This window comes from Hemisphaericaspora subhashii (assembly GCF_019202705.1).
Source record: "Hemisphaericaspora subhashii strain CBS 10753 chromosome Unknown scaffold21, whole genome shotgun sequence".
Lineage (NCBI taxonomy): Eukaryota > Fungi > Ascomycota > Pichiomycetes > Serinales > Debaryomycetaceae > Hemisphaericaspora > Hemisphaericaspora subhashii.
In genome coordinates, this window is record NW_026057348.1 from 148,678 (window position 1) to 161,469 (window position 12,792).

General features: G+C 31.7%; 5 protein-coding genes across 5 annotated transcripts; all 5 read left to right on the plus strand. All coding sequences in view use genetic code 12, as the record gives it.

Annotated features, from left to right (window-relative positions):
- Positions 1-212: 212 nt before the first annotated feature.
- Positions 213-1,274, plus strand: J8A68_004459 (uncharacterized protein; the record flags this gene model as incomplete). The annotated part of the gene is made up of 1 exon (XM_049408420.1): positions 213-1,274. The coding sequence occupies one exon, from the start codon at positions 213-215 to the stop codon at positions 1,272-1,274; it is 1,062 nt and encodes a 353-aa protein (XP_049262304.1).
- Positions 1,275-1,592: 318 nt separating this feature from the next.
- Positions 1,593-2,855, plus strand: PEX14 (Pex14p; the record flags this gene model as incomplete). Its single annotated transcript, XM_049408421.1, has 1 exon — positions 1,593-2,855. The coding sequence occupies one exon, from the start codon at positions 1,593-1,595 to the stop codon at positions 2,853-2,855; it is 1,263 nt and encodes a 420-aa protein (XP_049262305.1).
- Positions 2,856-4,509: 1,654 nt separating this feature from the next.
- On the plus strand, positions 4,510-5,748 carry J8A68_004461 (uncharacterized protein; the record flags this gene model as incomplete). The annotated part of the gene is made up of 1 exon (XM_049408422.1): positions 4,510-5,748. The coding sequence occupies one exon, from the start codon at positions 4,510-4,512 to the stop codon at positions 5,746-5,748; it is 1,239 nt and encodes a 412-aa protein (XP_049262306.1).
- Positions 5,749-6,293: 545 nt separating this feature from the next.
- On the plus strand, positions 6,294-9,359 carry MED5 (Med5p; the record flags this gene model as incomplete). The annotated part of the gene is made up of 1 exon (XM_049408423.1): positions 6,294-9,359. One exon carries the CDS (start codon positions 6,294-6,296, stop codon positions 9,357-9,359), a length of 3,066 nt encoding a protein of 1,021 aa, XP_049262307.1.
- A 960-nt stretch (positions 9,360-10,319) lies between these two features.
- On the plus strand, positions 10,320-11,999 carry J8A68_004463 (uncharacterized protein; the record flags this gene model as incomplete). The annotated part of the gene is made up of 1 exon (XM_049408424.1): positions 10,320-11,999. One exon carries the CDS (start codon positions 10,320-10,322, stop codon positions 11,997-11,999), a length of 1,680 nt encoding a protein of 559 aa, XP_049262308.1.
- Positions 12,000-12,792: the final 793 nt, after the last annotated feature.

Here is a 12,792-nt window from a genome sequence, read left to right on the forward strand (position 1 = left end):
AGGGATCTTCTGAGATCCCTTTGTTTGAAGCAGAGAGAAGAAAATTTTCTGGGGGGGGGAATGAAAAATTATTATTAATTACACTCTACTGTAAATCAATTTAGAATTCTCCCCTGTTGTAAATTAGAACAAAACACATTTATAGATACCACCCCCTTGTTCTCCCTTTTCAGATTTCAATCTTAGATACCAAGTAATAGATATAACATAATATGTCAGAAGTAGCAGTGGTAGCACAAGCAACAACCACACCTCCAGTAGTAGAAATGAATAAATCTGATAATATCAAATTAGATATCAAAAAAACCAAATCTCCAGAAGCTATTGCCCATCTAACATCAGGAGCATTAGCAGGATTAGTCTCAGCTGTAACATTACAACCATTCGATCTACTCAAAACCAGACTACAACAACACGATACTCTGCTGGCAACACATATGAAATCATCAATATCTCAAGAAATCAAAAAATTGACCAAATTTACTGATTTTTGGCGTGGTACTATCCCCAGCACATTACGTACCTCAATTGGGGCCGGATTATATTTCACCAGTTTATCAAAAATGAGATCAGCCTGGGCGGAATTTAAATTAACTAATTATGATACAAATATAAATACAGTATCTAAGACTTCAGTATTAGTCAAATTAACCCCGTTTGAAAATTTAACCACGGGATTTTTGGCCAGGGGTGTGGTTGGATATATAACCATGCCAATCACCGTTCTTAAAACCCGATTCGAATCTAATCATTATAATTATACATCGATGTCGCAAGGGATTAAAGGAACTTATTATGGCCAAGAACCAGGCAAACCCATCCCCAGTAGCGGCGGAACAATTCGGAATTTTTTTAAAGGATCAGTTGCAACTTTGATTCGAGATTGTCCATATGCTGGTCTATATGTGTTGAGTTATGAAATCTTTAAGAATGATTTATTCCCAATAATTATCCCCGTATCAACATTTGGTGATTCTCAGGGGAGTTTAATTAATTCAAGTGCGGCTGTATTGGCAGCTACTACATGTACGACTATAACTGCTCCTTTTGATGCTATAAAGACTCGATTACAATTAGGTAATGAGACTTCGATTGTGAAGGCAACGAAGACTTTAGTGAAAGAGCAAGGTGGGATTAAGAATCTTTTCCGGGGTTTGTCATTGAGATTAGGTAGGAAGGCTATGAGTTCGGGAATTAGTTGGTGTATTTATGAAGAATTATTAAAGAGTAATTTCTCTCAGAATTTGTTTGCAAAGAAAGAAAGATTGACTTAGTCAATGATATACTGTATATATATGTCTGTGTATTATATTATCTTGTATAAATATATCTATTGATGTAATTAGAGAGATCCTATTAAAGGTGTTTGGTACCTGTATATAAACCTGTCTATTAATTTTTTAAGTTTGGTTTAACCTCGGATAGACAAAGTGGTTGTTGAATTTGTTAAATTAATTTTTTTGTCCCGCACAAAAGTTTGTCACATTTTGAAATTTATGTGGAGATTAAAATAATTTTCTCTGATTTCACTTTATTTCTTCTTCTTCTTCTTCTTTTTCCTGCACTGCCATCTATCAGCTCAAGGTATAACTATGGATGAAGAGTTAATAAAGAGTGCTGTTTCCTTCTTAAGGGATCCACAAGTTGCAAGTTCCCCCTTAACTAAGAAAGTTGAATTTTTAGAATCAAAGGGATTAAATCAAAGTGAAATTGAAGAAGCTTTAAGGAGAGCAAATGAAGGTACGAATTCACAAGTAGCTACTACTACCACTGCTAGTCCTACTGCTACTACTACTACTACTAGTGTAGTCAGTCCTTCACAACCTAATCTTCCTCCAATAGATTATTATAATGCCCCACCTCCTCCGCCGGAAAGATCATGGAAGGATTATTTTATTATGGCTACGGCAACTGCTGGTGTTATGTATGGATTACATCAAGTTGTAACTAAATATCTTATCCCCACAATCATTCCACCTAGTCAATCAGCTATTGAGAAAGATAAGGAAAGAATAGATGAGGAATTTTTAAAAATTGATAAAATCTTGGAACAATTAACTGAAGATCAACAAAATATCAAGAATGAAAATGAAATAAAATTAAAAGATATTGATACTGTTATTGAAAATGTAAATGATTTTTTGAGTAGATATAATAAAGATAAATTAAAATTCGATGATGATTTAAGATTAATGAAATTAGAAATTGATAATTTGAGTAATAGTATTCAAAAGAATATGAAATTGACTAAAGAAGATATTAATGAAGAATTAAGTGATATTAATCAAGAATTACAATCTTTAAAGAATTTAATTAAAGCAAGAGGTAGTACTTCTACTGGAAATAATCAATCAAATGGAGGAATTGAAAGAAAGATTGCTCCTGCATCTTCAATTCCATCTGCTTCTGAAATCTTAAAACGAGCAAAAGCAGCATCAGCATCTAAAGTTGAAGATAAATCATCATCAAAAGAATCTACCCCTGAAATAGTTGAGAAAAAAGAACAATCTCAATCCCCATTAGCACAACATGTTGAACCTGTTAACCAATCAAGTGATAGAGTTGGTGCAATTACAGTGGGTGGAGTAACAGCTGGTGGTATTCCAGCTTGGCAATTAAGAGATAAAGAAAGAGAAGAAAAAGAAGAAGCAGTAAAGAAGATTGGTACACCTGAAGCTTCATCTCCAGTAGTAGCAACAGCAGTATCACCAACAGTAGGATCAGGTATTCCAGCATGGCAAATGAATAATAGTACTGGTGGTATGGATGCTAAGAGTGAAGAAGTTATTAAGGATAAAATAGCAAGTATTGGTGTTCCATCATGGCAATTGAACAGTGCTGCCAATCCTCAATAGGATTGATTTTTCGTCGTGTATAGTTGACAATACTTAATAAATATCATATCTCTTAATAATACATAATCTATTTATAATATTTTCAGTTATCCACTATGTATATATGAGCTGTATCATAATGGTAGATTCTCTGAGTGACTACTTTTTTTACTCATATCAATTAGGAAAGCTATACAACTATAAGAACTATACAGAAAAACCTGCTCCCATTAAATAAACTCAAAGGAGGTTGTCATTGGTTGATTATTTATAGTTTTTATAAATTGTATAGCTTTCCTAATTGAAATGAGTAAAAAAAAAGATATCATAGGGACAACACAATTAAACCCAGAAGCATACCTAAAAGTGGACCGTTGCATTAAGACAATCACATACATATGGAAACTCCGACGGCGATCTAACAAAGTGTTGAGTCCACTAACGGACAAACAAATAGTCCATCTTTTTTTTTTTTTTTTTCTAGTATCACTAAGGAGGAAATGCACTTTACGCACGACTTAACAGTGTGGGACTCCTCCATCTGACTAGTATCTCGCTATACGGATACTCCTCCAGATGGCCATACCCACTAAAACCCCCTAGACCGCAATGGCCATATTATTGGTGGTCACTAGGACCATCTACACTTGTGAGTACTAGATGTGTAATGTGGTAGCGAATGAGTGAGTGAGTGAGTGTGAATGTAAAAGCCATATATGTATTATATGCAGTATGTCTCGTATTTTAACAAATCAAATTTTATTTTTGAATTTTTTAAATTGAGAAATAGAAAAGTAAATGACTTTAAATTTGTTTCTGATTTTCTCTCTCTCTAAGAAACAGAGAGAGTGAGAGAGTGACTTTCAAAAAGAAAAAAAAATCTGAATNTTTTTTAAATTGAGAAATAGAAAAGTAAATGACTTTAAATTTGTTTCTGATTTTCTCTCTCTCTAAGAAACAGAGAGAGTGAGAGAGTGACTTTCAAAAAGAAAAAAAAATCTGAATTTTTTTATTTAAAAGGTCTTGCAATTATTTATTTTAAAATTTATATTTATTTCATTCATACTTTATTAGAAGTAACAATCTCATAAAAGACAAAACACTTAACTTACCCTTTTATTGAATAGGCTTATCATCATCCCAACTAAACCTATTCTATTGAAACAACTACAGAGAAAGAAAGAGACAAACTTCATACCTTTTTCTCTTAAACCAAGTTCCAAAAAAAAAAAAAGAATTCCTGTCGAAGATTTTTTTTTTTTATTATTTATTTGATTTATTTCATCGTTCATTCGTTTAATTAACAATTTTTATATAATTTGATTGATTGATTGATTGCATTTTTACTATAAAAGCTAAAAAGGTAAAAGGTATAGTATATAGAGAGAAAGAGAGAGATATCATCTGGTGTTTTTATTTTATTTATTTTCCACGGTTTTTTATTTAAGGGTTTTTTAATTACAGTTAAAGAGGAAACGGTTCCATTTTTTAATTCTTGTATTCTGGTTTTTATATATCTATTTCAGTTGGTTTTAATTTCATTACAACATTATCCTCAAAGACTCACAAGAGAGAGATCTATTACATTTGTTTGGGTCTATTCAGTTTAATTATTTATCATTTTATTCACTAAGAACGAGAAACATATATATGCATTCATCATAACAACTTTATAATGTCTGAACCATTAAAATATTCAAAAAGAAAATTGGATTTAATTCCATTTAATAATCAAGTTGAATTTATTGATAAAGTTATTGCCAATAATTCAAAACATCAATCTCATCAAAATTATGGTTCTTCAAGGTATCATCATAATAACCATCATCAACATCAACAACAGCACCATGCGCAGCAACACAATCAGAACCAACAACAAAATAATAAATATGCATTAGCTGCAGTTGCAGCTGCCGCTGCTGTTCAACATCAACAACAACAAAGTTATTTACTTCAACAACAAGCTCAACAACAAGCTCAAAACCAAAGACAAGTCAAACAACAACAGCAACAAAAATTTTATCCAGGGTCCTATCAACAGCAACAGCAAGGCTACAACCAACAGTATCAGAATCAACAAACCAATTCTCCACAAATCTTTGCTACTCACCATCAACAACAGCAACATCATCAAGTTCCACAAATATTTGCAGATATGCCTGTTTCATCTATTTTAGGTGAAAATCAATATCAACAACAGATCCCCCCTCAACAACAACAGCAGCAGCAACAACAGCAACTGCCATATTCAATTATGAATTCAAGTACTGTTATTTCCCCCGAAACTCCATTATCAGGAAATACAACCGGTGGTATTGATTTACAAAATAATAATTTCATGTTATATAATAATGGATCATCGCATTCAATTCCTTCTCCAAATGGACAATATATCCCTCAACAACAGAAACAATCATCTACTTCTTCTGCGTCTTCGTCAACTACAATCCCTCCATCACTTCATTCGAAAATCTTTGAGAATGTGGGTGCCACTAGTCCAACTAATGAATCTCCAATTTTATTACCACCAAATGCAAATAGTGGAATCACGACCAATTCAACTGGTGGTACTACTGCTAGTAAAACTTCACCACCAGGGACGAATTTATTTTTGTCGGGTGTGAATGTTAATAAGACGGGTTCTCCATTATTAGGGTCGACAATTACTCCAACTGCTACCGCAACGACTAATTTTCTTAATTCCCCTTCAATTTTAACCAATGCTGGTAGTGGTAGTACTGGTGGTGGTTCGACTTGGGGTCCTAGTACTGGTGGATCTATTTGGGGTCAGAGTAATAGTATGCTTAAATCTACTTTGACTACTGGTGGGGGGAGTAATAATCCAAATGGTGGTGGTTCTAATAAGAATGGAAGTAATATTTTATCAGGATTTGGTCTGTCTGGTTTATGGTAGGAGTCTTATCTGACGCTTTGTGTTTTTTTGTTAGTTTTTGTTTGTTTTATGAAAAAACGGTATTTTGTTTAATAGTTTATTATTATTATTATTATTGGTTCCAAATTGTGTTTTATTGTTTAATTATTATTATCATTTATCTTGGCTTCGTCATATCCCCATGTGAGTATGTGAGAGTGTAAGAGTGAGAGTTTGTGTGTGTTCTATATATACTTTGTTTATATAATTTTTTTATTTATCTATTTTTTAAGTGGTTGTACTGATACATTGTTTTTATATATATTATTTAATTAATTGATTATTTAATTAAGAGAGAGAGTAAGAGAGTGAGATTGAAAGGGGCAGTCGTTGTTTTACTTTTATTTGAGTTCTTTTAAGTTACATTTAGCAGTAACTTACTGTTTACTCTTTTATTAGGGAATTTTACTGCGATAGTGTTTGATGTGGTGCTACCATAAGATTTATTTTTCTGTTGATCTCTTTGAAAAAGTTTTTTACAACCACTTTTAGATCTTATCAAGTAAGGGGGTAAGCTAGAAGGTGTAATGACAGATCAAATATCATTAACCAAACTAATAACAAAATCAACCAATCAGAAAGTATCGCCAAGATCATTTATATCTTTAATTGATCAATTCCAATCAAAGCAAACTAATAACAAGATTGATGACCAACAATATGTTTCTGAATTACTTGAATTAAATAAAATAAATACCACTGTTAAACATCAAAGATTTAATGAATATAAAATCAATTTAATCCTTGAACTTTCATTGAGTTCATTATTACATTGTCAACAATTTTGGAGATGTTTAGGAAAATTATCAGATTCAATGCAAATCATTTATTTATCAAAAGTTAATAAGAAATTATTACATCAATATAAGAAATATGATCGAGAAATTATCAGGACATTAATTAATCAACAATTCATTCAATATTGTTTGGATTATTTAAATAAATTACATGAAAGAACTTTAATAGAATGTCAAAAATTGGTAGTTAATCAAATTATATTCTTTGTTGGTTCAATAATTGATAGTTTTAATAAATTCTTAATCCTAAAGGAAGATAATCCATTTCAAAATTTTGTAATTAAATTAATTACAATTTTAAAGAATTTGAAATTAGGTAGATTATTATCATTTTTATTATTAAAAACAAAAAGTATTTTAACCCTGGGACAAATTGATCATTTGATTCATAGTAAAATTATAAAACATGAAAAGGATTCATTTAATTTTCATCATTCATTTGGAGAAGGGACCCCAACTCTGCCACTTAAGATTGAAGATGGAGGGGAAGGAGAAGCAGAATTATGTACTTCATCATATTTACTTTCATTATCAATTAATAATCTTGCCGAAGAGAAACAAGAAACTTATTTTATAACAAAGAGATGTTTTTGGTTTTTGAAACTTATGAGAGAATTTCAATTTGATAGATTGGATTTATTAAATTCATTTATAATTAATTTAATGCCATTATCAAAACAAAAGAATATGTATTTTGTTGCTTATGAATTTATCAAAAGTTTGTTTATAGTTTGGGATTTACTTCAATCACAAAATGAAAGCTTTGTGAAGTTTAATTTACATAATTTTATCATTACTAGAGTTCCAATCTTATTATCCAATTTAAAATTAAATGAAGAAGAAAATGTTGAAAAAGTTGTTCTTGATCTTTTTGAAGCTTATCCTAATGCAAATCATGATTTAAAACATCAATTTGTTAAAAGTCTTATATTTCATAAATGTATAACCACTCAAAGTTTACCCAAATTTTCTGATCTTAATCAACAATCAATCATGCATGAATTACAATCTCATACTCAAGAATTGAATTTACGACAAAAATTTAATGAAAAATTATTGAATATAAATACAGAATTTACTTCACTTGAAGAATCAGGATTAATACAATTTATAAATAGTTTACAAATATCTTTGGAAATTCTGTATAAGAGACAACAAGATTTAAGTACTATAATCTTGGAAATTATTGATGATTTATTAATTGCTAAAGATCATGAAAAATTAAATCGATTATTATTATGTCTACTGAATGATGTTAATATTTTAAGAATTATTGTGTTTAATACCAAAAATACTCCATTTGCAATCTTGTATAAAATAATTGATTTTGTTGATTCTGAACAATTTAATATTGATGATGATGATGAAAATTTCCAAGATGTTTATTCATATTGTGGAGTTGCTATCTTAAGTATTATTTTAATTGTGGAAACTTTTGAAATTGATTTATCGAAAATATCAATTCAAAATTCTTTTGTAATTGATTATATTAATAATTTCTATTGGAGATTATGTGATAATTTAACCACTCAGACTCCAGCAAACAATGATGAAGAAGGGACTATTATTGCCGTGAATTATAATAATCTATTAACTGAATGGATAAATGCTTTATTTGATGATAATAATGAAGGGTTATCTGATGAGTTGATAAAATCAATCAATATTAAACAGATTTATAAATTGATTCCAATTGTATATCAACAAGCTATAATAGCGGCCAATTTTAACAAAATTGATTTTAATATTTTAAATAATGGATTAGATTATTTGTCACAAGTGTTTTTAATTCCATCTACTATAAGTTTGATTAATTGGTTATTACGAGAAATTAAATTATTAACTCGGTTAGATGTTGATAATTTACAACTTAAAGTTCTTGCAGAAATTATAAAGTCAAATACTTCAGGTGATTCTCAAGATATTTCCACGTTAATCTTTAAGATTGTTCTCAATATTACTGGTGAGAAAATTATCACCACATTAAAGAAATTTAAAGAATGGTCAATTAATCAAACTGCATCAGAAATAATTCAAATTATAAATAATTCATTAAAGAAGGATAACATAATCCCTACAACTTCTGCATTTGAGAAAGACATGAATGTGAATGAAACTATTAAATCACAAATCATTAGTAAACAAATTACTGATTTAGATGCTCAATTCGTACACAATTATATCACCCATCAACCCGATATAACCATAAACCATTTATTACAAGAGATTTATGCCTTTCAGAAATCAAATAATGAAGAAGCGAAAGTCTTTATTAATTTAATGATCTCAATCATGATTTTATATAGTATTGATTCAATCAATGACAAAGAATATTGGAAATCAAACCTAAACACAAAAATCCCCCCAGGTATTATTGTCAAGCCTGCGTCCGAAGAAGTTAATCAATTCCAATTATCTATGGATTGTCACTACTCGTCCATATTCTCCGACACATCCGATCTCCCCGACAACAACAACCATAACAACAACAAAAATCAATCTACCGAGAACGAGAATGATATGAATCAATTCCTAAAAGGAGACGATGAAGTTGATGAAGATGAAGATATGATGGACGATGATGATGGGTTATTTAGTGAATCAAAAATTAATAAGACAATAAGTTCAACAACAACCAGTGAGAAATTAAAACAATTAACTCAAGCAATTCATGTAAATGTTAATTTTTTACAAGAATTTAGATCAATTAGAGATGGCATAAATCCGATATTTCATCGATCGGCTCGGATATTGAATGATAAATTATTAGATGAGTTAAATAATTTACATATTTAATAGAAGTTTATGGGCTAATTCCAAAATTTGTTCAACAACAATGGAAATGAAGTTTCTTTTTCTATCTTTTGTAATTATACAAGTTTTGGCACCTGCGTTAGCGGTAAATGTGGGGTCGTGGGGGATTGAGGCTGCAGTGAGGCTGAAACATACACATGCACTTGGTGGCATATCAAAAAGAAAGAAAACAGCAATGTGGATCTCTCGGTTCGACAGGGCCCTTATCAGCGCGGACCATACACTAAAAGATCTCTATGTATTTCTCTATTGGGTTTAATGATAGGTTTATTAAAATATGAATTTTTAGCAGCATTTAAACCCCCCTTGAAAGTTGGAGAACATCATTCACTTCTCCACCTTCCACCGGAATTACGTTCCAAATACGGATTAATCTCTCTTTTTTTCTTAACTATTGCAAAAATATATTTAAGGGATAATGAACCCCAAGTCGATGAAAGCTCTCATCTCATACTGTAGTTGCTTTTATCCGAGCGAATAATCCTTGCTATTCAATCATATGATTTGTGGGGGATCCACCATTTCTCCTTTTATTTTTTAATTATTCTTTGGTGGCTTAATTTGATGGCTTAACAATATAAGGCATTTTTTCAATATTTTTCAAATTTGACAACAATTTATTTGCCTCCTTATCCAAAAGACTCTATTGTAATGGCGGGGGGAGATGGAGATGGGGTTGGGTTTATGATTGGTTTAGCGGATATGAGATAGTCCGGGGTTAGCGGTTAATTTGTTGCTATTGGTGATATATGCCTATCAATAGGTTAAGGCACCATAATTTTTTTGATGGATTTTTGCATCCATAAAATTATTATCTTGTCACAATGGTGAATTCTTGATTGTGAATTATATTCTATATATATATATCAAAGGACACATCCCAGGTTTGACGAAATTAATTCCAAAAACTTATCTTTTATTGAATTAATTAATTCGATTACAATGAATGCAATCAAATCAAAAACAGAAAGTCATATCAGTGCCATCAGATCACGTGGTGAAGTACATCTCCATGCGGTTGCTTCAGTCAGATCAGAAATTAGGGAGATTCATCCTGATGAAGCTGCTAATGATGTGGAATTGTTAGCTCAGATTGGTTATAAGCAAGAACTTAGACGTCATTATAGTACTATTCAAGTGTTTGGTATCGCTTTTTCCATTATGGGTTTATTACCAAGTATCGCATCCACCCTTGGTCTTGGTTTAGCCTCTGGTCCTGCTGGTTTGGTCTGGGGTTGGTTTTTGGCTAGTATTTTTATCTTATGTGTTGGTACTTCCATGTCATTTTTAGGAAGTGCTATCCCAACAAGTGGTGGTTTGTTTTATTATTCAAATTATTTTGCACCTGAAAGTATTAGAGTTCCTCTCAGTTTTATGATTGGTTGTACAAACACTTTAGGATTACTTGGTGGATTATGCAGTATTAGTTATGGGTTTGCTGTGGAAATCTTGTCATGTGTCTTTATTCAACGTGATGGTGATTTCGAAATTACTGATGGTAAATGTTATGGGATTTTTGCTGCATGTATCATTACCAATGTCATTCTTTCATGTTTGACAAGTAAGCATGCTGCCTACTTGCAAACCATTTCCATTGTTGTAAATGTTTTCTTAGTGGTGTTATTCCTTATTGCTGTTCCTGTTGGTTTCAGACATAACGAGTTCAATTCAGCAAAATTTATCTTTACAGACTTTGAAAACTCAACAACCTGGAGTTCAGCTTGGTCATTTGCATTAAGTTGGATGCCAGCAATTTGGACTATTGGAGCCTTTGATTCAGCTATCCATTGTTCCGAAGAAGCTAAAAACGCACAAAAATCTATCCCATGGGGTATTATGGGTTCAATCAGTGCATGTTGGATCCTTGGCTGGGTCATTTGCATAGTATGTGCTGCCTGTATCAAAGATGGTGATGTTTCTGCTGTACTTAATTCCCCAACTGGTTCTCCAATGGCACAAATTATCTTGGATGCTTTGGGGAAAGAATGGGCTGTTGCTTTCATGGCTCTTATTGCTGTTGGGCAATACTTAATGTCGGTTTCTATTTTGATTGCAGCTTCAAGACAAATTTGGTCCTTTGCTAGAGATGATGGATTACCTGTCGTGTATAAGTTTGTCAAGTATGTTAATCCAAAGGTCAAAGTTCCTGTTAGAGCTACAGCCTTCGGTGGTTTCCTTGGTCTCTTATTAGGTTTATTAGTGTTGATTGGGCCTGCAGGTGCAAATGCATTGTTTTCCTTAGCCGTTGCCTCTAATTATTTGTCATGGGGAACTCCAGTCTTATTAGTTTTATTACCAGTTGGAAGGAAAAGATTTGTTAGAGGTCAATTCTATCTTGGTACATACTTAAGTACCTTTATTAATATTACTACTGTTTGTTGGATCTTATATTCCATTGTCTTAGTTATGTTCCCAGATTCTAGACAGGTTAATAAAGAAACCATGAATTATACTGTCGTCATTAATGTTGGTGTATGGATTCTTTCATTATTTTATTATTTTGTTTGGGGATATAGATCATATACTGGTCCAAGATCAAACTTGGATGCACAGAACTTGGTTGCACCAAACTCAGATGAATCAGATGAAATGATTGATGTGATCCTAGATGAGAAGAAATAGGCTCAATTTAGTGAAACACATTGTTTCTTAGCTTGTAATTTATACGATTTTAGCAATTATTATATTTATTAACATTATTTTTCTGGAAGTACAGTTTCGCGTTTGTAAAAGTCAACGTTATATTGTATCTGCTCTCTCTTCAGTAGTTTAGAAACTCATTTAATGAGTCCAGCCGTGCTAGAAGGATTGTGTGATTCCAAAAAGGGAAATTATGGCACGTGATAACAGAGTGATATTCTCGTGACCAAATTTCCTAATCGGGAGGTAGCAAAATTTTTGCAGTCATTACGGACCTTAAAATGGTCACAGAAATCTAACAAAAATCCAAGAAATACCTCTACATAAACTCTGTTGGCTATAATTTTGCAGTATACAAACAAATCTATTTCGCTTCTCTGTTTTATTCTCTTGAAGTTAAATAAGTATTATTTTCACCAAATTTTGCAAGCTTTGGTCAGTTTTTGAGGGAAATTTAACGTTATATTCCGGAGATCAAATATATTACGAACTTTCTTCTGGCTTCAATAGATGAAGATAATACTCACAGTGGTAATCCAAAAGACGACAAATAGAATTTTAATAGGTGGTTGATATACTGTTCTACCTACAGTATTTAAATAAATAAAAACACCGCTGTCTTCAGGATACTTGTTTGACTGCAAGAATGCCATATTTCCGGCAAAGTTTGTGGCTAGTGGGTTATGCAAGGGAAAATTTTTGTGGTGAGTGAATGCACAATCGCAGTGAAAACTACTAGTTTCCACTCATCCGCTAGTTTCCATTCATCCTTTTA